Here is a 21,461-nt window from a genome sequence, read left to right on the forward strand (position 1 = left end):
TTTTTTTTTTTTTTTTTTTTTTTTTGAGACGGAGTCTCGCTCTGTGGCCCAGGCTGGAGTGCAGTGGCGCGGTCTCGGCTCACTGCAAGCTCCACCTCCCGGGTTCCTGCCATTCTCCTGCCTCAGCCTCCCGAGTAGCTGGGACCACAGGCGCCCGCCACCTCGCCCGGCTAGTTTTTTGTATTTTTAGTAGAGACGGGGTTTCACCGTGTTAGCCAGGATGGTCTCGATCTCCTGACCTTGTGATCCGCCCGCCTCGGCCTCCCAAAGTGCTGGGATTACAGGCGTGAGCCACCGCGCCCGGCTCTTCCTTTTTTCTTGGTTTCATCCACTCAGTAAAAAAAAAATCTATTGAGCATTTGGCACATGAGAGATCTTGGCTGGATACTAGCAAGCACTGGACTAGAGAAACACAGGTCCTGCCTTCATGGAATTCAATGTCTTATGAAGAACATAGGAAAATAAACAGAACACAGAAAAATATAGGATGCAATCTATGTCTGTACTGCAGGGGCTGGAGGATGGAACCTGAATTTGAAGAGTTAGGGAATGCTTCTTGAAGGAAATGAAGTTTCACGTTGGTGGAAACAACGTGCAGAAGACTTAAGATGGAGAAGCACGGCAAGCACAATGATTAGGGCACGTGAGCAACACAGTATTCAGAACTGAGCCTGCAGTGAGGGCAGATAATGAATGGTAAAGCCATTAAGGAATATACACTTACCCTGAGAACACTAGAAAAGAAAATAATGAAACTGATGTTTTAACAAATTCCTCCAGAACTTCTTGAAATTCAAAGATATCTACAAAAGTCCTAGCCAACACTGTATCTGGTGGTAAAATATTAAATTATTTCCCCCTGATGTTAGGATCAAGAAAAATATACCCATAATTGCCAATTCTGCTCACGATATTGGAGGTCAGAGGCAATGTAGGACAAGTAAAAGAAATAAAAGGTATAAATATTGAAAGAAAGACGTAAAACTTTTTACGTGCAGCTGACACATTTTGTACATAAAAATTTCAAAATAATCTACCTACAAACTATTAAAAATGAGTGAATTTAGCAAAGTTGCTGGACACAAGGTTAATATAAAAAAGTCAATTGTACATTCAAGCACTTGCCTCATACAATTCAATAATAAAATTATATTATTATAATTTTATTCCTATATATTAAAGAGAATATACATGATTTTTGATGTGACTGTGTACATATTTTTGATATGACGGCATGTGTATACATATATAAATATATATATTCATCAAAATCATGAAACACCTTAAAATATCTGCAAAGCCTTTACTCTTGAAACTCCAAAGCATTGCTGAGAGAAATTAAAGACCTAAATAATTGAGAGATATTTGTAGGATATATACTGATTCCCTGAATGGACTCAGATTAAGATGTTAATTCTTAAGTTATTCAACAATTTAAATAAAAACAAAATTAAATATTCAGATTTTTTGTTTGTTTAGGGAGTGGGTGTGTACATGTGATTTTCACAAGTTTATTTTAAAATTTGTAAGAAAATGTGGATGATCTTCAATAGCAAACCCAAAACAAGCAAAGAAAGGCGGAGACTTTTACTACCAGTTTTTAAGACTTAGTATAAAGCTACAATAATTAACAACATATGGGCCGGGCGTGGTGGCTCATACCTGTAATCCTAGCATTTTGGGTGGCATGAAATAGAATAAACAGACCAGAAATAGGCCTACAAATCTATGCTTATTGGAATTGTGACAAGACGCCACTGCAATTCAGTGGAGGAAGGAGAGTCTTTCCAGTAAGTTATGCTGAATTATCAGTTTTCATATGGGGGAAATGAAAAGAATTTTGACTTTGAAACATACCATATACAAAAATTAACCAAGATAGATAAAAAATTTGCATCTCAAAGGTGTAAATAATAAAACTTCTAGAAGAAGACATAGAAGAACATTTTCATGGCCTCAAAGTAGGACAGAACAGTAAAAGCACTAATCATAAAAAAATTGGTTTTTAGCAAAATTAACTACTTAATCCCTAAAGCCATCATTAAGAGAATGACCAGGAAGAAATATTTCCTATATATATATAGAGAGAGAGAATAAAACATATTTATGTGTGTTTTTTTCTTCTTCTTTCATCTTCTTCTCAAATTATCACTACTGTCCATCTTACAGTTTGGAGATTTTGTTCAGCACTGTGTCTTTATAATAGGTTTGGCATTAATTGAACGTGTTTAGGGGAGTTGACAGAATAAAATCACATTAAAGAAAACTTGTTCACTATTGTAAGTGTGAGCTTTTAGATTTTGGACTTATGATCTAAAAATTCATCGTATCTCCTCAATTATAGAGGAAAGAGAAGAGATGGCAATTTACACTAAGATATTACAAAATATTTTTTTGTTTTCCAAAACATAGATATATTCCTATATGCAGCCATTTAGTATAAACTTCTCCTTAGATAATTGCTATGCTTTTATGAATCTGACTGAATGCTACGAATTTATCAAACATTTAGGTTAAAATAAGAATAATTTTGAATTTATTGTATGAACACTCTTTTAGGTTTTGCACTAAAATAGCCATAAAAAGGTATAAAGTTGGGAATAAATATATCTACGGGCACCCTCTGTGGATCCTAAGCCAAACTTGGACATCTTGAAATAAAATGTTGTACACGTTACCATCTGTAACTTCCAAATATGCCTTTGTGATGATGCTTCCAGCAACATTTAAAGTCTGGCAGATGTAGTAACCAACATCAGATCGCTGGACATTAGTAATTGTGAGGTCACCAGTCTGGGAGACTGAAAACCGGCTGGATGACTGTGGTGGTTGATACGAGAAGAGCAGATTCTAAACCCAGAAATTGGGATGGAGGAAAATAAAAATAGGTTGTTAGGTTCCAGTATTTTGGCATTTATACATTTACATTTAAAAACATACATATAAAAGTATACATACACATATGCATATTTATCTCTATATATACATATGCAAAAATAAGCTAAATATGCTTCCATCACATGCCCACATATATACACATCCATGCACGTAAATATCTACATATGTACACATATACACATACAATGTTTAATAATCTAACCTCGTATAGGATCATTTGAAAATTTAAGTAACTCTCAAGATTGATATATATGTTTCTATCTGTTTTTAAGCAATACTAGATATGTAAGAATATTAACTATCACTGTAGTAAAAAATGTTGACCTATTTAGTAAAACAAAGACAAAAGTCTTGCTTCACCTATCTATGACTACTAGGATTATTAATCCTAAAACCTTTAATATATTCAAGAATTAATATGTAAACAAATTCTGACAAATTAAAATCAAGGATACGATACCATTTTGGCACCACAATAAGCATTTCTGTTAGCTATCCATTGTAAAAGTTCAGTAACCTATACCAAACTTTTAACACATATCTTGTTTTTCTTGTTAATTGGTGAGAAAATCCTGTTATGGATTTTCTAAAATTCCTATGTTGAATTTAATTAAAACATCATGCTTCTTAGAGTTAGGGTATATGTCACATAAAATAACAGATCATGTTACTGAATTTCGTGAAATAAAAAATAGTAACATTTTCCCTACCACAACAAAATTAATTCTTTTAAAAAGTTTTGGTGCCTTTTAATATACATTATTTTATAAAGGTTTAACTACTATTCCATGGATATATGTACAATGACAACATTTTAGGAAAAAGTGAGTTGGAATATTGAACAAAACCTAAATTATTTGGAAATTTGATCCAATGTTTAAATAACTTAAATGAATCATCAAAATACTACTCCTTTAAGAAGACGTTCCAGTGGATTTACTATTACTGCTACAAAGATTTCCTTCTAAAATGCACTAAAATTCTTCCTGCCCTATTGAAATATTTCATTCTTTCTTGTCTATAATATGATTTCAGCAAATTTAGTTCTTTGAGGCCAAATGGAATGTGTTAGAACCTACCAAGTTACTAGAATTCAAATAAGGGCCTATATACGATAATCAAATCAATATTTGGCTACCAAAGTGGAAGAAAAGGTGAACTTGATGGCATTCCCTACCAAATATTAAATGCAGTCAGTAAATGACCTGTTCTTTATAAGAACACATTAGAAGCAAGACCATGAAACAAACACCCATGATTGATTTAAGCAAAATAAAAAAAGGTCAGGAATAAGTGTTAAACATGAATGAGAATTGTTTATTTACACATATCAGAAGCAAGTAGAGGGAAACGTTCTGCTTTGTATATACTTATTTTCTGAGACAGTGTCTTGCTCTTTCACCCAGGCTGGAGTGCAGTGATGCAATCACAGCTCACTGCAGCCTCTACCTCAGGGACTCCAGTGATCCTCCTGCCCCAGCCTCTGGAGGAGCTGGGACTAGAAACACTCACCACCATGCCCCACTAGCTGTTTATTTTTAATGTTTTGTAGAGATGAGGGCTCACTATATTGCCTAGGCTAGTCTCAAACTCCTGAGGTCAAGTGATCCTCCTGCCCGAGCCTCCCAAAGTGCTGAGATTACAAGCATGAGTCACTGTGCCCAGTCACGTTTTTGTTTTACTGAAGAAGGCTAATCATTAAGAGATGAGACAAAAAGATATTTTAAACTCTTCTAAGATTTCCTGTTTATTAAACTGAAGTCCAATAATGAACTTAAGAGTTTAAAAGAGTATAAATTTCTGTATTTCAGTTTCCATACATATACAAAATTGAAGTTCATAAAAGAGAGTTAGATTTTATAGCAAATGTTGACTGCATGTGATAGTTTTCAACACATTTGAATATAACAAATTATATTTAACACACCATCTCTGTTAAAGATAATTTCATATAGGTTAATGATTCAGAAGGCAGTTCAGACTCCTGAAGCTTTCAGAGAAATCACTGAATAATTATCATCTGTTTTAAATGTACATAAATCTCTTTTAATATATAATTCCAGATACCTGAATAATACAAATAATAATTAATTGGATAATATTGAGAAAAAAGTGTTTTTCTTTTTAATGTGGCTGAGCTACAAATAAAGGTAAACTTTATATACTACCTTGTGTACCAAAACTAGGTAGAGAAAATTGCTTTCAGAATTCAAGCAGTAAAGAAAATTTTGTCTTCCTTCTCATTGCTAAAATTTTCTGGGCACTCAAGAGATTTCCCAGTTCTCTTAACGTGACAGCTGCATGACTAAGTAATATGTTGGTTTCTCTTCTCATACATCCTGGCAACCATCTTTGCTGATTTAAAAAAAATTAGGAAAAGGTTGTACCTGGCTCCCCTCTCTCCTCCAAAAAATAGCTGGTTGAGGATTTCCAGTTGCTTCACACTGAAAAGTTACAGTCCGTCCCAAGGCAACAACCTGGTCACGGGGTTTCACGACAAAATGTGGAGGTTCTAAAGGAGATGAAACAAATTACACTGAATTAAAAGCATGTAGTTATTGTCCTAATTGAGACAATCACTTATATTCTAAGTGCTGCTGTTATTTTATACAGCATGTTATGTAAAACAGTAATGATATACCAATTCTTGTCCTTAATTTGAAACTAAAATGTTAGGTTCATGGTTAGAGAATGAAACCGAGTTGTTATATGAAGTTTTTTATTACCTGACCTTCTAAGATTAACCCACATATTGAAAAGAATTCTAAAGCTACAATTTGACCCTCTACATTCTAAGTATACCTGAATTTTTTATGAATAAATATTATCTTTTCTCCTTTAGATCTGCTTAAAGGTGAATGAGTTTTAATCATACACAAAAGGATCTCCTGATGCAGGAAGGTCTTAAAATTACTTTAACTCAAAATCTCCTGAAATGCTACCATGCAAATTATAACCATTTAAAATCTTCAGTCCAATTATTTGAATAGAAATGAATTTAAAGCAAGAGTGGAGTGCAATGCCTCTTTCATTTACATAGGCAAGGGCATGTTCAAACAGAATATATATGGAAATGAGGGCAAATTTGAAACATCTGCTCATCCTGACATTATAAATACTGCCGGCTTTGTCCAAACTGTTTGATTTAGACCGATTTAAATGGCTACTTCATCCAGCAGTAAATAGTGTCAGAAAATTGTGTCAATTGCATGGAATACGATGGTAGTTGAAAACGTTAGGTGTGCTGATGGAGTCACTTCTGGGAAAAGAAAAGGTATTTGCTTTTGGGCTGAGCTTTGGGCTTGGAAAAATGTGCACAGAATGTAAATCTTTTTACCTACTGTTTACACTTTTCAAATCCATTTCTTATCAGCTGTCTGAAACACCCAATTATTCTCCTCTCTTGTCTCAGTTTCAATTGAAGTGAACAAATGCTTCAAGCGACATTTAATAGTTTCTACAGGACAGGGTTTGCCTACTCTACTTTTTAAGACTTTTACACTATTTCTAACCTTCTCTTTAAAAGTATGTTGAGTTACTTAAATCCATCACTTAGGGAAACTCCTTAATGTGAATAAGAATCAAATTATATTCAGATTATGTTCACAAATGTCATCAGTCTGCTCACAAGAATATAATTTCTTTGCTAATGAAGGTCAGTATTGAAAAAGATACTTTTCTGTGACTTACAATTTCTTGATCAGTTGCATTTAATATACAGATATATGTAAAATATATTTTAATACATATAAAATATATAAAGTTATAGATTTTATAAATTTATAAATTTTAATAAAATAGCTGAAATGTCCCTAAATCTGGGTATTTGAATTTACAGGTCATAAAGAAATGTTAAAAGCTACTTAATATGCATATTAAAAACATGTATATATTTCAAATATAAAGCCCCTTAAAAAAAAAGTACATGTAGAACGACTTGATGATTGCATGGTGGCAAAATTGAAGAAAGTAATTAGAACTCCTAGCTCCTAGATTAGTGTTCCTTTTTCTCTACTCTTTTTTTTAAAATTGAGGTTGAGTAGAAATTATAACATTTGACTAGAAAATTATAGGAGACCTGAAAAATCAGGTCAAAGGCTTTCAAACATCCTCTAACTTATAGGGAAGAAAATACAAAGTTAGGAAATATAGTTTAAGTTCAATTTGGTAACACTGAAGTTCTAGCTTATAATTTTTTTAAAACTGTGATTGTAATTGAATGGCTTACTCATGAATTTAGCAAACACTATCATTATCCAGGTATAATAATAGGCAAGTGCATCACTGCTCGGGGATTTTCCTCCAGTACAAATCCATACAGGAGCATTCTATTCCTTAATCAAGGGCTGGAGTAATTGATGTCAAAATCAGACCAAGACATTGAAAGGACTGACTGGATAATAAACTAAATTCAGACTGGAGTTTGGTTTGCTTCAGCAAAAGAAATCCAAGTGATTAATTAGATGAAGGGGTGCATATGACTTTTCAATATGCAGGGAATTTGAGTAGGAAAATATAAATGTTCAAACCACTTAGTTAAGTAAAAAACTTCGGGTGGTCTCTTTCCTAAATCTCAGAAGCATGTTTAAGAATGTGTGCCAGAATCTATGTTTCTTTTATAAAATGCCAGTTCTCCTCAGACCTCAAAGACTTACTCGAGAACAAGGAATACAAACCCTTATGCTAACTACACTCATTCTGAAGCAATCCTTCCACACAGGATATTTGCCTGGAAACAAATTTACTGTATTTTGTAGGCATATTCTGAAGCCAACATCAACAGTGACATCAGCCACAAGATATGTCTTAGAAACATAACTTTTAAAAACCCTCTTCTACATGTGTTTTTAAATATCAGTTGTAGTAGACGTATCTCTAAGAAAAAAAATTTAATGGCCTAAATATGTTTCTATCTATCAATCTGTCATTGTTATCTATTTAGATTGAGAAGGCCATTCATTAAAGGTGCCCACTCAATGTTTATGATGAAAGTTTGGAATGTTTTTTGAAAGCTACAACTTTAATTTAAATTTGCCATAATCAAAAATACGTAATCATGTTACCAAGATCATTTATGTTCAGGGATGAAAATTTGGAAAATTAGACAAAAGGGAAGAAAAGAAAACCTACCCATACTTCTGCCACAGAAATTGGGTCATACTATTAAAAAATCATTTTAAGGACTGTTTAATAAACAATAAGCAAATTACCTTTAATTACGGAACCAATCTCAGTTGTTTTAAATTTAGATTATATCTAATTTTCACTGTTAAAAAATAATGGTAATGTTAACATCCTTCTGACAAGTATAATCAAAATTATTTGCTAGCTGTAGTGTTACAAGGTCTGAAAATATGCAAAGATCCAGGATGTATTAACAAGTATGGCTAAACCATGCTCAGGAATGTTTTTAATCAGCTGATACTTTCACTAACAGCCTACAAATAGCGTTTTTTCCCAACCTCACAAACATTGAGCATTAACATCTTTGCCAAACAAACAACAGATTCTCCTCTTAACAATTTTCGATTCGAAATGTTAAAACATTTTTCTTCACACTATCTTGTCATTGATATCTGATTTGTTGTGGATATTGTGCTCATGAACTCAGATTTTCTTTCTGATTTCTAAGAACTGTTGATAGGCCACAATTTTAGTCATTTCTCCTATATGTTGCAAATATATTTTCCCATTTTATTAATAGTCTTTCTAGTCTATTTAGGTATTTTTGTTATTGTATCAATAATACAGATTATATAATATATAATAAATTATATAAATATTCAACTTAATTATCCTGTGCTTTTATATCTTCATTATTTTATGTTTATATCTCATCCTTTACATGTATTTTTGTAAGGTATCACATAGAAACCTATTTTTTCAAATCCAGATATTACATTATTATTGAACATTCCATCCTATCTGTATTACTATGAAAAGTCACTTTTATAATATTATTGGAATTTTTTGTTTTTTTCTTTTTCTGAGGCAGGGTCTCACTCTGTTGCCCAGGCTGGAGTGCAGTGGTGCCATCTAGGTTCACTGCAACCTCTGCCTCCCAGGTTCAAGCAATTCTCCTGCCTCAGCCTCCCGAGTAGCTGGGATTACAGGCGTGCACCGCCACGCCTAATTTTTGTATTTTTTTGGTAGAGACGGGGTTTTGCAACGTTGGACATGTTGCTCTTGAACTCTTGGCCTCAAATGATTCAATCGCCTCAGCCTTCCAAAGTGCTGGGATTACAGGTGTGAGCCACCAGACCTATTGTAACTTTTTAACTTAAAAACAGTGAGAGAGAGTCTTTAGGGTCAAAGTTATTCTCTGGCATACTCTTTTGCATATTCATGTAAAATTATCTAAAAATTGCTTTCTAGTGACCTTATAAAATGATTGGACCTTCCTCCAAGGTAAGCACTTAGAAACTTGATGGCTCATTTATTTATATGGGGAGAAATGTTTATCAAAGTACATTTTGATAAACTTTGGACACATCTTGGGATTATTTCCTACACAAAATGAAATGAATCTGACATACAGAAATGAAAACGAGTGCAAACAGTCCTAAGTGCAAGGCTGTTACTCACCAACAGGACTTTTAATGACTGTTATAGAGCAATAGTTATAAAAACTCAGACAGACATATGTGAATTCACAAATATATTTTGAACCAAAAGAACCTAAATCATTCTCTGCATGTATTTTTGTTTAATCTTATATAAATTGGAACAGTACTTAACCAAGATACAATCCTATCACTTATTTCGGGAGAGAAAAAATAAAAGGATACAGATCACACAACATTTAACTTAATAAGATATAAAGTTAGCAACCCCATTACCTTCACTCTTTGTCACAGTTACCCATACTTCCTGCAGACTTTACTCTGTGCAGTCTGTCTTTGTGGCCAATGACAAGTGAAACATGGAGGCTGATTGGTTGAAGGACATGGAAGGGTATGGATGGAAAGGGGAAGAGAAGTTCCAGTCACAGTGACACGGTGATTAGAAGATGGCCAATAAAATGTCAACTTACCAGACCCAACTAAAACAAAACAAAAAAAGAAAACATGGAATAAATAAAAATAAGGAAACATAAAATGAAACAGAAAAGTAATAAGATTTGACTTAACAATGATTCTTCTCTTAAGATAAAGAACATGTTAATATTTGAATATATGGCTCACACTGTCCATGAATGAGTTTTTGTTAGCATTTTAGGTATAATCATGAATAATTTAAGAAAAATAGAAATGAAGCTTAAATTATCTACTATGATTAAATGGCAGAGCTACAATGGATGAGAGCTATAAAATTATAAAACATTTTAAAATAACTTTACATGTTGCTACCAGATGACAGGTTAGAGAACTAATATGTAATGGGTTTAAAAACATTATAAATCTTAGGTGCTAAAACTACACAGAAACCAAAAATTGAGCATTTTAGAAAAAAGAACGTTAAGTCCCACAACTCATCATCAGTTCAATTTTTAAAAGGTGTATACTGCAAACGATATTCTATGAAACTGAAATCCATGCTTCTCATACTCAAATAAGCATGAGTCACCCTGAGAGCTGGTTAAGATACAGATTATGATTCTACAGGTTAGGGGTGTGACCGGAGATTTTGCATTTCTAACAAGCATCCAAGTTTTGCTGGCCCATGACCATAAATTGAATAGCAAGCCTTTAAAAAGGTGCTGCATTTAAATTCTTGCATATTTTTTAATTGAGATAGTGCATACAAAAATGTGAATAAATTATGAGAACTAAGAAAACTTTATAATCTTATCTATAAATCATAATTACATTTTCTGTTTTTAATGTTGAAACATTAGGCATCTTATTAGAGACAGCTCAAATAATATATATTTAAAAAATGGAAATGGTTATTTTGTTTCTATTTTATAAGCAAATATAATTACTGTCATGTCAAATGCAGAACTTTTTCATAATAGTCCCAGTAGAAATCTACAATATATTTTACTCAAATAAATAACTTCCATAGCTTTCGGCAAATCAAAATTAATTAGACCTGATACATATTCCTATAGTTTAAATAAATGCTAAAGAATGTTGTTAAGTGGTACAGTTATAAAACAAAGATAAAATTTCTCTTGCATACTTTTGTACCATACACAAAATTTAAAGTCAATTTAGAAACGTTTTTAATTCACACATTCCCTTCAACAGGAGTAAAATAATGTCTTTATTTTTCATTACAGAGAAAAAAAAAAAACTAAGCATAATTTTTCACTCACTCAAGTTAGAAAAGTTAAAAAGAAATTTTCTCATTTACACAGGCTTAATGTTTATTATAGCATCTCCACTTATGCCACCCAGACTCAAAAACACAGAATGGATAGAGTGTGGTTACATTTCTTGACACCTTATAGATGATGTGTTTTAAATGACAGTAAGAAATATTTAGGCACTACAAAAGAGAGGACCTGACAAACTGTAACAACAGAATTTTGCTTTGAGATAACAAAAAGTTACAGGATTATCTTTTGGATTAATCTGTGAAAATAAATTTGATCCCATTAGACTGAAGCAGTTAAAATAAATCCTTAAAGTCAGAAAAGTAGAGAAATGACTCCTAAATGTTTTCATGTATTTTCAGTAATTTAAAATTCCTAAAACATTTCAAAAATGTATATTAAAAACAACAAAAAAAATTATTGGAAATCACATAATTTAAAATTTTTAAAGCACCCTTTTCTTGCTTATAGTTTTTACTAGCACTCAACCCACAGGAGTAGAATCCTTTTATTAATTAAAATCCAATGGGTTTAAGAACTTTAGACTAATGTATTTGCATATCACATCAATGACAGATGATAACTGAAAAATATTTTAGGCCAGGTGTGGTGGCTCACGCCTGTAATCCCAGCACTTTGGGAGGCCGAGGCAGGTGCATCACGAGGTCAGGAGATTGAGACCATCTTGGCTAACACAGTGAAACCCCATCTCTACTAAAATTACAAAAAATTAGTTGGGCGTGGTGGCACACACCTGTAGTCCCAGCTACTTGGGAGGCTGAGGCAGGGGAATCGCTTGAACCTGGGAGGTGGAGGTTGCAGTGAGCCAAGATTGCACCACTGCACTCCAGCCTGGGGGACAGAGCAAGACTCTGTCTAAAAAAAAAAGAAAAGAAAAAAAGAAAAACATTTTATACCCTATTAAGGATCTTAAAAGTTATCTAATAACATAATGTAACATAGAAGCTTCTAAAACATCAGAGGTTTTGGAGAGGAGTCTATCTTGAATGGTCATTTAAGTTTTTAACAACTTTGATTATCAAGAAATGAATCCTCTTATCTAAAGGAAAGACTGTCTGTTCAGAATTTAACCCCCCTTTCATTTGTTCTACTTTCAGTAAACAAATAGAAGTCATTAATATGGACTATATAAAATCCTTTCACTCACTTGAAAAAAATTACCATCCCTAACTTTCTCTGCTAAAGAATAAATTATAGGAATTTATTTAAGTTTTCCCCATATTTCTCCTTTCTCTACATTTCTCCAAAGGTCAGGTAATAGGATTTCCTTTCCATACAGAGAATATGGTCCTTTCTATGAAACAGGCAGATTTTAATTATTGTCGTACTGGACATGGCACAAAGAATCAGGGGGAAAAAAAAAAGCAGAGTAACTTGGAACCTGTTCATTCATTATCTTCTAACATTCGGCATTTATGGGAGGCTGCACTCCAACCTTTCTCATAGCCTTTCTCAACTTCATTCCTTTCTGCTTTTAAGGTTGCAGGCACCTGTATCCCAAGTCCCTTTCCTTGCTAAGAGAGGGGAAATGCCTGTCCGTTTCTGTCTCTAATAAAACTATAAAATGTGGGCACTGGAAGTGACCTTAGAATTTATCAGTCCAAACTTATTTTGCATGAGAAAATAGAAAACCTAAATTGTTAAAGAACTTTCTCAAGGTCACAGGCGGTTCACCATAGACTGGCTTCTAGGCCTCCTGACAATATCCAACTCTCTGTACAAATTTTCCTACTGGTCAATCAGTTAGTGGTGAAGAATACGCAATAGGATACAAAATACTTTTGATTTTAGAAGAATATGCAATAGGATACAAAATATGTTTGATTTTAGAAGAATACGCAATAGGATACAAAATACATTTGATTTTACATTTAAACTGCCACAAATAGTAGTTTAACTTAAAATCATTACTACCAAAATCATTACTACATGCATATACATAAACTGGTTTTAAAGAATTCTTCATGATGGTAAAAATATTTTAAGAATATTCAGCTAGAGTTTTAAAAAGACCTGGAAACTAACAGGTAATAACACAGACTTAATGCTGCTTGAAAAATTTATTTTTGCAATTAAAAAGTACTGCAATCATTTTTAAGGGTAAATCAATTTTAATTATTTCATCACTTGAAATCTTTATATGTTGAACAAAATATCCATCTTTTTTGAAACATCAAAACAGTGTATTTTGACAAGAATCCCCTCTTTGTCTCTCTCTGTCTCACACACACACACACACACACACACACACAGCCACTACCATTTAGAATAAAATACTTTCTTCCTTTATGAATGTGATATCATAGTGTTGTAAATTATTTGTTTTGAAATCTTTTGTATACTAAGAATATACATTGCTCAGACAGTAATCTTTAGGTATAAGTAAGATAAGAAGAGAGAAAGGAAGTCAAAGAAAGGAAGGAAGGAAATAAAGGAAAGAGGGAGGGAGGGAGGCGGGGGGAGGGAGGGAAGGAGGAAGAAGATTCCTCTTTTATCTTCTATCTGCTTGTCACATTCAGGAGACATGTGTATGGGTCAGAAAGATGATAAATGTTTGGAAAAACATTATACAGAGTTTGGAGGAAAAGACCTTTTTCATCTAAAGAAAATAAGTTAGTTGAATAGATACTTAAGAAGTCTTCAGATTATGTCTAATAAGTATGGGGACCAGCCAATTTTTATAACTACCAAGGCCAGAAGAAAAGATGATAATGGGCCTAAATAATAGCATGAACAATGTAAAGAAAGTCTAGAAACGAAGCAGTTAACAGAAAAGGTCACTGAACCATGAATTGGTTGCCAACTATGATGTCTCTAGAGGTCTTTTAAAATAGGATTTATTTCCATTAGGCCACAACAGTTTAGATATAACCGTGTCTGGCAGAGGGACAGAGAAATTGAATCTTAAAGTGCTTTCTGTGCTATGATTTTAATTGTATGGACATTCAGAAACATTTAATTTTAAAAAAATATAATGACAGAAGATTGCTACAGTATTTAGGTCTAAAATAACTTAAGTATTACAAACTCCTAGATTGATTCTATAGAATATGTTATTGTAAAGTGAATGTATCTACAATAGGACCAATCCTATTAGTAAATATCAGAGAACAGCTGCTTTTTTTAATGGGCTAAAAATGAAATCATCTCAACTTTGGAATTCTTCTGCTAATTCATAGATATAAGTTTTCACTGCTAGTAGCTAAATTCTAATGAATCCTTAAATTGAGGTGATTTTTCCCCCATTCTCATCTATAGTACTTTTTGAATGCAGAGCTCAGTTAACACATCTGATGCACTAGAATTGTAAACACCACATTCCAGAGAATATGAATGGAGTAAGGTAGTGAGTTAAATAAAAACTTTTGGAAGAAACACATTTCTATTCAAATACAAGAGCCCAAATTCTCAAGTAGTAAAGCTATCTATATTTGAATTGACAAAATCCAGTCACTGGTATGTTGGAAAAATTATATACATAGATACTCATGAATGACAATATCTCTAACAATTAAAAACTCTCAGGATATTTTAATACTAGGTATGATTTCTTTTGGGGGAAAAGATTGAGTTTAACTTAAAAGCCTGTCATTATGTCTTTCAACTTTTGAGACATAAAAATAAAGAGATAAAGGAGGCCATTTTTAGAATATATTTAATGGATACATAAAATACTATGAACTTTTCACCTCCACTTAAATATCTCTCATTATTCTGTAGAACAATGGTTCTGGAGACAATTTTTGCTGTCACAACTGATGTGGGAAGACGGTGAAGGCAGAGAGCTACTAGCATTTAGTGGACAGAGGCCAATGATACCGATAAACATCCTACAAGGCCCAAGACAACCTCCCAAAACAAAGAATGATGTAGCACAAAATGTCAGCAGTGCCAGGATTCAGAAGCCCAGCTGCAGATGAGCTATTCAACTTAAAGCTTATCAGAACACTAACATATATTTATTTCACCCCATATATACAAAGTACCTTGCACAACGCCTGACATATCACAGGTACTCACAAAAGGTTAGTACTCTTTCTCCTATTCTTCCCTTCTAAAAATACTGTTACCTTCCCAAAAAGCAGTTAATACACGTTGGTAGTTACTTGTCTACTAAGGAATCCACAATTCAAATGCAACCACACAGCAATCTATGACAATGTGCACATCACCCAACACATATCTTAGGACTATAATTTTGACGGTAATATTCCCTAGGTCCACTTAGAAAGCCAGAAACCTACATCTTTCCTGTCTTTCCTCCTGGAAATACACAGTCAACCACCAAATTCCATAGTGTTTATCCTGTAACCATTTATCCAATCCATCTACCTCCTTCTATCTTTATTGCCACCATTCTGGCCCAAGCTATCCAACAGCACTCACCTGAACTACTACTTTGGTCTTTTCCAGTCCAGTCTTATGATGTAGCCAGAGTGATTAAAACAAAATAAAAGGCCAGAGGCAGTGGCTCATGTGCTTAACACTGTAATCCTAACACTTTGGGAGGCTGAGGCGGGTGGATCACCTTGAGGTCAGGAGTTCGAAACCAGTCTGGCCAACATGGGGAAACCTCATCTCTACCAAAAATACAAAAAAAAAAAGAAAAAAAAAATAGCCAGGGTGGTGGTGGGTGCCTGTAAGTCCAGCTACTTGGGAGGCTGAGGTAGGAGAATTGCTTGAACCTGGGAGGCGGAGGTTGCAGTGAGTCGAGATCATGCCACTGTGCTCCAGCCTGGGTGACAGAGCAAGACTCCGTCTCAAAGTAATAATAATAATAATAATAATATAATTACACTTTGTTTTTGTGTTTTGTTTATCGCTTAAAGTCCTTCAGCAAGGTCTCATTACTTTTAAAATAGAAAACGAAATTCTTAATGTGGCCTTGCTGTGTAACAATTCAGTGTCTTCTCCTGTCACCTCTTCTCCCTCTCCTTGACCTCGCCCTGCTGGCCTTCTTTCAGTCCTTGAGTACACCACACACCCTGCTGCCTCTAGTTCTGTTTATACTGTACCCTGGGATCTTCCCCTTTCACCCACGTAATTACTATTCAGTAGTTAGAGCTCAGTTAAAAAAATACTTTTTCAAGAAATTATCTCTAAATTTGAACTAAATCATATCAGAATGCTACGTATTTTCATAGCAACCTTAATTTGCCTCTCAGAGCACATATTGTAGTTAAAATTATACATTTGTGTGATTGTTTTGTGTTTCTCTGAAATTAGCCCGTGTGCTCCCCGTGAGCAAGTATTTGCTCATTTTTTTGCCATTATTTCTCCAGAACTTCTCAAGGTGATGCTGTTACTCACATTTTAAATATCGGCTGAAAGGTGGAAGAAATGACAGTAGTGTTCCAATAGCCCAGTTGAAAGCACTTACTGCTATCTTTAAGAGTCCATTTTTCATATTCCGCTGATACTGTAGATATTTGTGTGTATCTCTCTTCTTGACTAGGCTATAATGAGCTCTGTGAAGATGCGATCCACGTCGTATTTATCTGTACATCCTTCATAGTACCCAGCATACTGTTTTGTACATAGAAGGTGCTCAAGAATTGGTTTATCTGAAAACTGGAATGTCTATCTTTAAATGGCGTATTTCATGGAGGGTCCAGAGTTAAGGGACATGAGGACGTAATGATAACATTGTTCAACTGGTAGTTAAACAACTTTGGATCAAGATCCTCTCCAAAAGGCATCAAGCCTGTGACCCTGCATAAATTATATAAACATTCTCCATCTCAGTTTAATAGTAAGAAGGCATTGGTCTTAGCTAACTGTGTGTCAGATCATATGTGAGGAACCCCTTTAGCAGCTCTGTAAGGAATTATTCGATATCTCGATTTTGCAAAAGAAAGAAAATGAAGACTAAGTAAATTTCATAAGGTCACCTACCAGGTAAGACAGGCAGTATCAGAATTCTGCTGGTATCTGCAGCTCTTTTTTTTTTTCTTTTTTTGAGACGGAGTTTAGCTCTTGTCTCCCAGGCTGGAGTACAGTGTCGCAATCTAGGCTCACGGCAACCTCTGCCTCCCAGGCTCAAGTGATTCTCCTGCCTCAGCCTCCTGAGTAGCTGGGATTACAGGCACCTGCCACCACACCTGGCTAATTTTTGTACTTTTAGTAGAGACGGGGTTTTGCCATGTTGGCCAGGCTTGTCTCGAACTCATAACCTTGGGTGATCCACCTGCCGTGGCCTCCCAAGTGCTGGGATTACAGGTGTAAGCCACCGTGCCCGGCCTCTCCAGCTCTTAAAATGTAAAAATAGCAACTTTTTACTACATTGGATGACTTGTTTGTAATTTTAAAAAGAGTTAAACCTTACTCTAATGTAATTTTGGTTCTGAAATGTTTTGTCTCCATGACCTAAACAAAATGACTTTTAACAAGAAATGATTTAAGTGTACAATATATGTATTGATATATTAGATGAACATAGACACATAATTGCTCATATATGAGCAGTTTCATACTTATAAAAAGGTTTGGGGGAAAATAACTTGCCCTGTATTTTATTTTCTTATAGAAACAATGATAAAACAACCAATTCCATGTCTGAAAAGTGATGTGATGCAACATTTTAAAACACTCACTGTAAATGTCAAAGGCAGTGTGAAAGTAAATGCTTTATAAGCCCCCAACCATGTCTAAAATTGAAAGTTTCAACAATCTAGCACAGAGTTACATGATTTAATGTTTATTCTCAAGAAACCTAAATCAGGTCAAAATTATTTATTATCAATTATATTTAGTGATTAAGTACATTCTGGGGGAGTTAAAAGCCTAAGGAAAACCACAAAAGCACTTCTCATCTCTTCACTAATGACCTAAAAGGCACTGTTTGAAATGGCTATTTCACCATCCACAAAATAACTTTTTAAAAGCGCCTTTGTAAAATGGCCTATCTATCAGGTTTAATTGTGCAATGCTCTAAATTCTCTCCTAATAACATCGACCACACAAAATAAATGTCCTAAAGCTAACTTTAACAACCATTTATGGATTTTCCTACCCTCATAAATCTGTTATAAAGCAATTACTCAGCTATATTTTGTCTTATACTTACTTCAGTATTTTCTGCAGGTGTGTTTATACTGGCACATTATTTATCAAGTCCTGAGAGAAACAGTTTAAAAACAAATTAAAGTGCTCATGGTATTTTAATCAGTTTTGCAAACTTTAGGTATACTACAAAATGTTAACTTCTAATTTATACAAAATATTTTTAAAAACTAAAATAAAAAGAATTGCTTTGTATTTTTAAATTACTAAAATAAGGCTCGAAGGACACCAGATGCTATGTAATTACAAAGTGTAACTGTTCTAATGATGACCCTGATGTTTGGTATTCGCTAAAATGATTCACCAGTCTAAAAACAGTGAATACTATTCAGCCTAATTGATTCATGCTATGCATATCTATCAAAATATTTAAAACCATAGTAGGCAAATAATACAAATTATCCATACATATGGATGTACAAACAGTCACATTTTTAGTTATCTTGTTTAGTTTACTCAGGATTCATCATAAGGTAAAGGTGTTCTTCATGTAAACAGTCTGCAATTATTCTGTTTTGAAAAATAAAATACCTTGATCACTTAATGTGCAAACAATTCTGGATAAAATACAAACTATTATGTGAATCAACTTAGAAATAATTTTTTTATATTGAATGATACTAACTCTGACAAAATAATTCCAAGTCTTAAAATTACGTGAGGTTGTTAATATGAACATTTAAAAAAATGCTATCTCTCAATGACAAGAGCAAAAAAGTAATTTATTTCTCCAAATTTCATTCTCAGTCTGAGCAGTTGAGACGTGATATAGCCATACAAGTCAATTACATTTTCGCCATTGATGCCATTATTTCGGAACGTTAGTTTGGTTACTAAAGACAGTTGCTCAGTTATACATCTATATAACTGGGCAGCGAGAAAATCTTACCCACTGTTATGTAGATGAATAAATCACAGTAAAACTCAGACCATAATGGAAGGCCTATGATGTGCTATTTACTAGTGAGGTGCTGTGTCATTATTTGTTGCTGAATCTTCTTATGTATCAATTATTTCTTGTACCTGAGTGCTCTACTTATTTCTTCAAATATTTGCCTGGTGTACACAACGAAGAGAGCATTTCAAATTCTCTGTAGGACGGCCATGAAGTGAATGCCTTTCTTTTGATTAACTTTTATGATTTATATCTGTTTTTCTGAAATAACTGAAAGAAACCCAGAATCCTTTTTTGTGGATGAAAGAAATCTAAGAGAATCCCACACATTCAGCAATCATTAGGGTTACAATGGCTGTTTCTTTAAGCTATAGGTACACAAGAAGTTCTTTACTTTATTCCTCTAGGGAGAAACAAAACAAAACAAAACAGCAAAGAATCATAGGCCAAAAAGCTACTGGGTCTCAATCAAATGAAACAGCATTAAAAAACCCAGCAGGAGTGGTGCTCAGCATCCTATTTACACCACTGGATCAGAACAGTTAGGACAGGGAGTTCTTCTCACAAATCACTCTCTTCTTAAATTCTGTGGTGGGACTTCATTAAATCTCTTGGTTGATGGCATTCCACTTTCAGCCTGCTCACGAAGAGCTCAACTGGCAATACTGATTCTTCAAAGGTTGCCATCACATCTTGTCTTTTTCAGTTTTCTTTTTACCATAGAATCTCTTTCCCCATCAGCCCCCCTAGTCTTCAGTTAAAAAATTTTAAAGCCTTATTTTAACTACAAAATAAACAAGAAAGAGGAGGATGAGGAGGAGAAGGAGACGAAACACACACAAACCTCCACAACACATCCCTCAGAGGTAGTATTTTGAATAAGACTCTTGAGGTTAGTATTAAGAGTATCCATCCATACAGGCAGTGGTAAATATATATTACATTGAATATGTGTATACATACATATTTGTATATCCAATATATATGTTTAATATATATATTTACCACCATTTTATACATATATAATCCTCCAACCCCTGAAGCACTGCTCACTGTAGCACTAGTGACTTTAGTAGGCATTTGTGGATTACTGCCACATGTCATTAAGAATCATTCCCCAAAGAACCAGTCTGCTATGTCTTGTCAGAGTCTGGCAAAAACATCACACACATATCAAGGTTCTTAAAATTGTCAAATAAAGCTTTGGGGGGTCTCATAATATGTGTTTCATCAAAATGTTGATGAACTCACAGTTTTCAACCAAGATCTTGGATTATACTAAACCTAAGTTGACTCTGCAAAAAGGTCCCTTGACACTATTAGTTTTGGCTTTGACTCAAATAACCACGTTAATGGTCAGAAACAATGCACTATTATATTGCCAGATTTTCTAAAATCAGCAACTTAAGGAAACTGTTCCAACAAATGATTTAAATGAAGTCTACATCAAATAAAGGAGATTCAGAACTGAAGGACCCAGTTGTTTCTCTCAATATTTATTTTATGCCTAGTTATCATACAAGCTGCAAAAAGTCCTAGGAATCTTACACAAAGATCTCACGTGCTGATAGAAAGTTAAACAGTGAACTCTATTTATGGAAACCATAGATTTACAACGTAGGTCTTCTCTCCCCGAGAGGTGCCTTTGAATGCAAGTTTTTAAAAGTTTATCCCCGACTGGCAATAAAGTCTACAGTAAGCTATATTGCTTCACTTTTACCTAAATTTTAATTTTACAATCTGAAATAATTGTGTAATGGTTCATTAAGCACACACATACACACACACACGAGTCTGCACAACATAGTGAGACCTCATCTTTCCAGAAAAAAAAAAGAAATTAGATGGGCATGGTGGCATGTTTCTGTAGTCCTAGCTACTTGGGAGGCTGAAGGGAGAGGATTGCTTCAACCCAGGAGTTCAAGGCTGCAGTGAGCCATGACTGTGCCACTGCACTCCAACCTGGGTGACATAGGGAGACCCTGTCTCAAAAAGACAGTCATACATTTGCATAGTATGTTACATTAAGATTAGCATGTATCTTGATTATTTTCAAAATTGCTAATTCACATGTTAGAAAATGATCAAATGCATATTTCTTTTTGTGGATTACGCCTTCTGATCCATTTTTTCCAGACTAAATTATATTGAAGGTATTTCTGAGTACGGTATATCTAAATTTGTTTATATTTAGTTAATTCAATTGTTCCAATATACGGACTACTTGGAGCAGGCAGTGATGGGATTCAACATTATTCATTCTATCAGGAAATTTAGCAGCACTGAACACAGCAGGGAGGGATAATAATTACGTTAAAGTAAAAT

The 21,461-nt window shown here is 34.0% G+C and overlaps 1 protein-coding gene across 2 annotated transcripts in view; it reads right to left on the reverse strand.

The window, feature by feature from the left end:
* The window catches only part of ROBO1 (roundabout guidance receptor 1), a 1,168,413-nt gene that overhangs the window by 79,991 nt on the left and 1,066,961 nt on the right, over nt 1–21,461 (reverse strand). For both annotated transcript variants that reach the window (XM_025375994.1, XM_025375995.1), the window contains 3 exons: nt 9,932–9,940; nt 5,286–5,410; nt 2,679–2,850 (listed from right to left, as the gene is read on the reverse strand). In XM_025375994.1, the coding sequence (XP_025231779.1) occupies nt 2,679–2,850; nt 5,286–5,410; nt 9,932–9,940 (306 nt within the window). The remainder of the gene's footprint in view (nt 1–2,678; nt 2,851–5,285; nt 5,411–9,931; nt 9,941–21,461) is intronic.

The sequence above is a fragment of the Theropithecus gelada genome, chromosome 2 (assembly GCF_003255815.1).
Source record: "Theropithecus gelada isolate Dixy chromosome 2, Tgel_1.0, whole genome shotgun sequence".
In the NCBI taxonomy this organism is placed as follows: domain Eukaryota; kingdom Metazoa; phylum Chordata; class Mammalia; order Primates; family Cercopithecidae; genus Theropithecus; species Theropithecus gelada.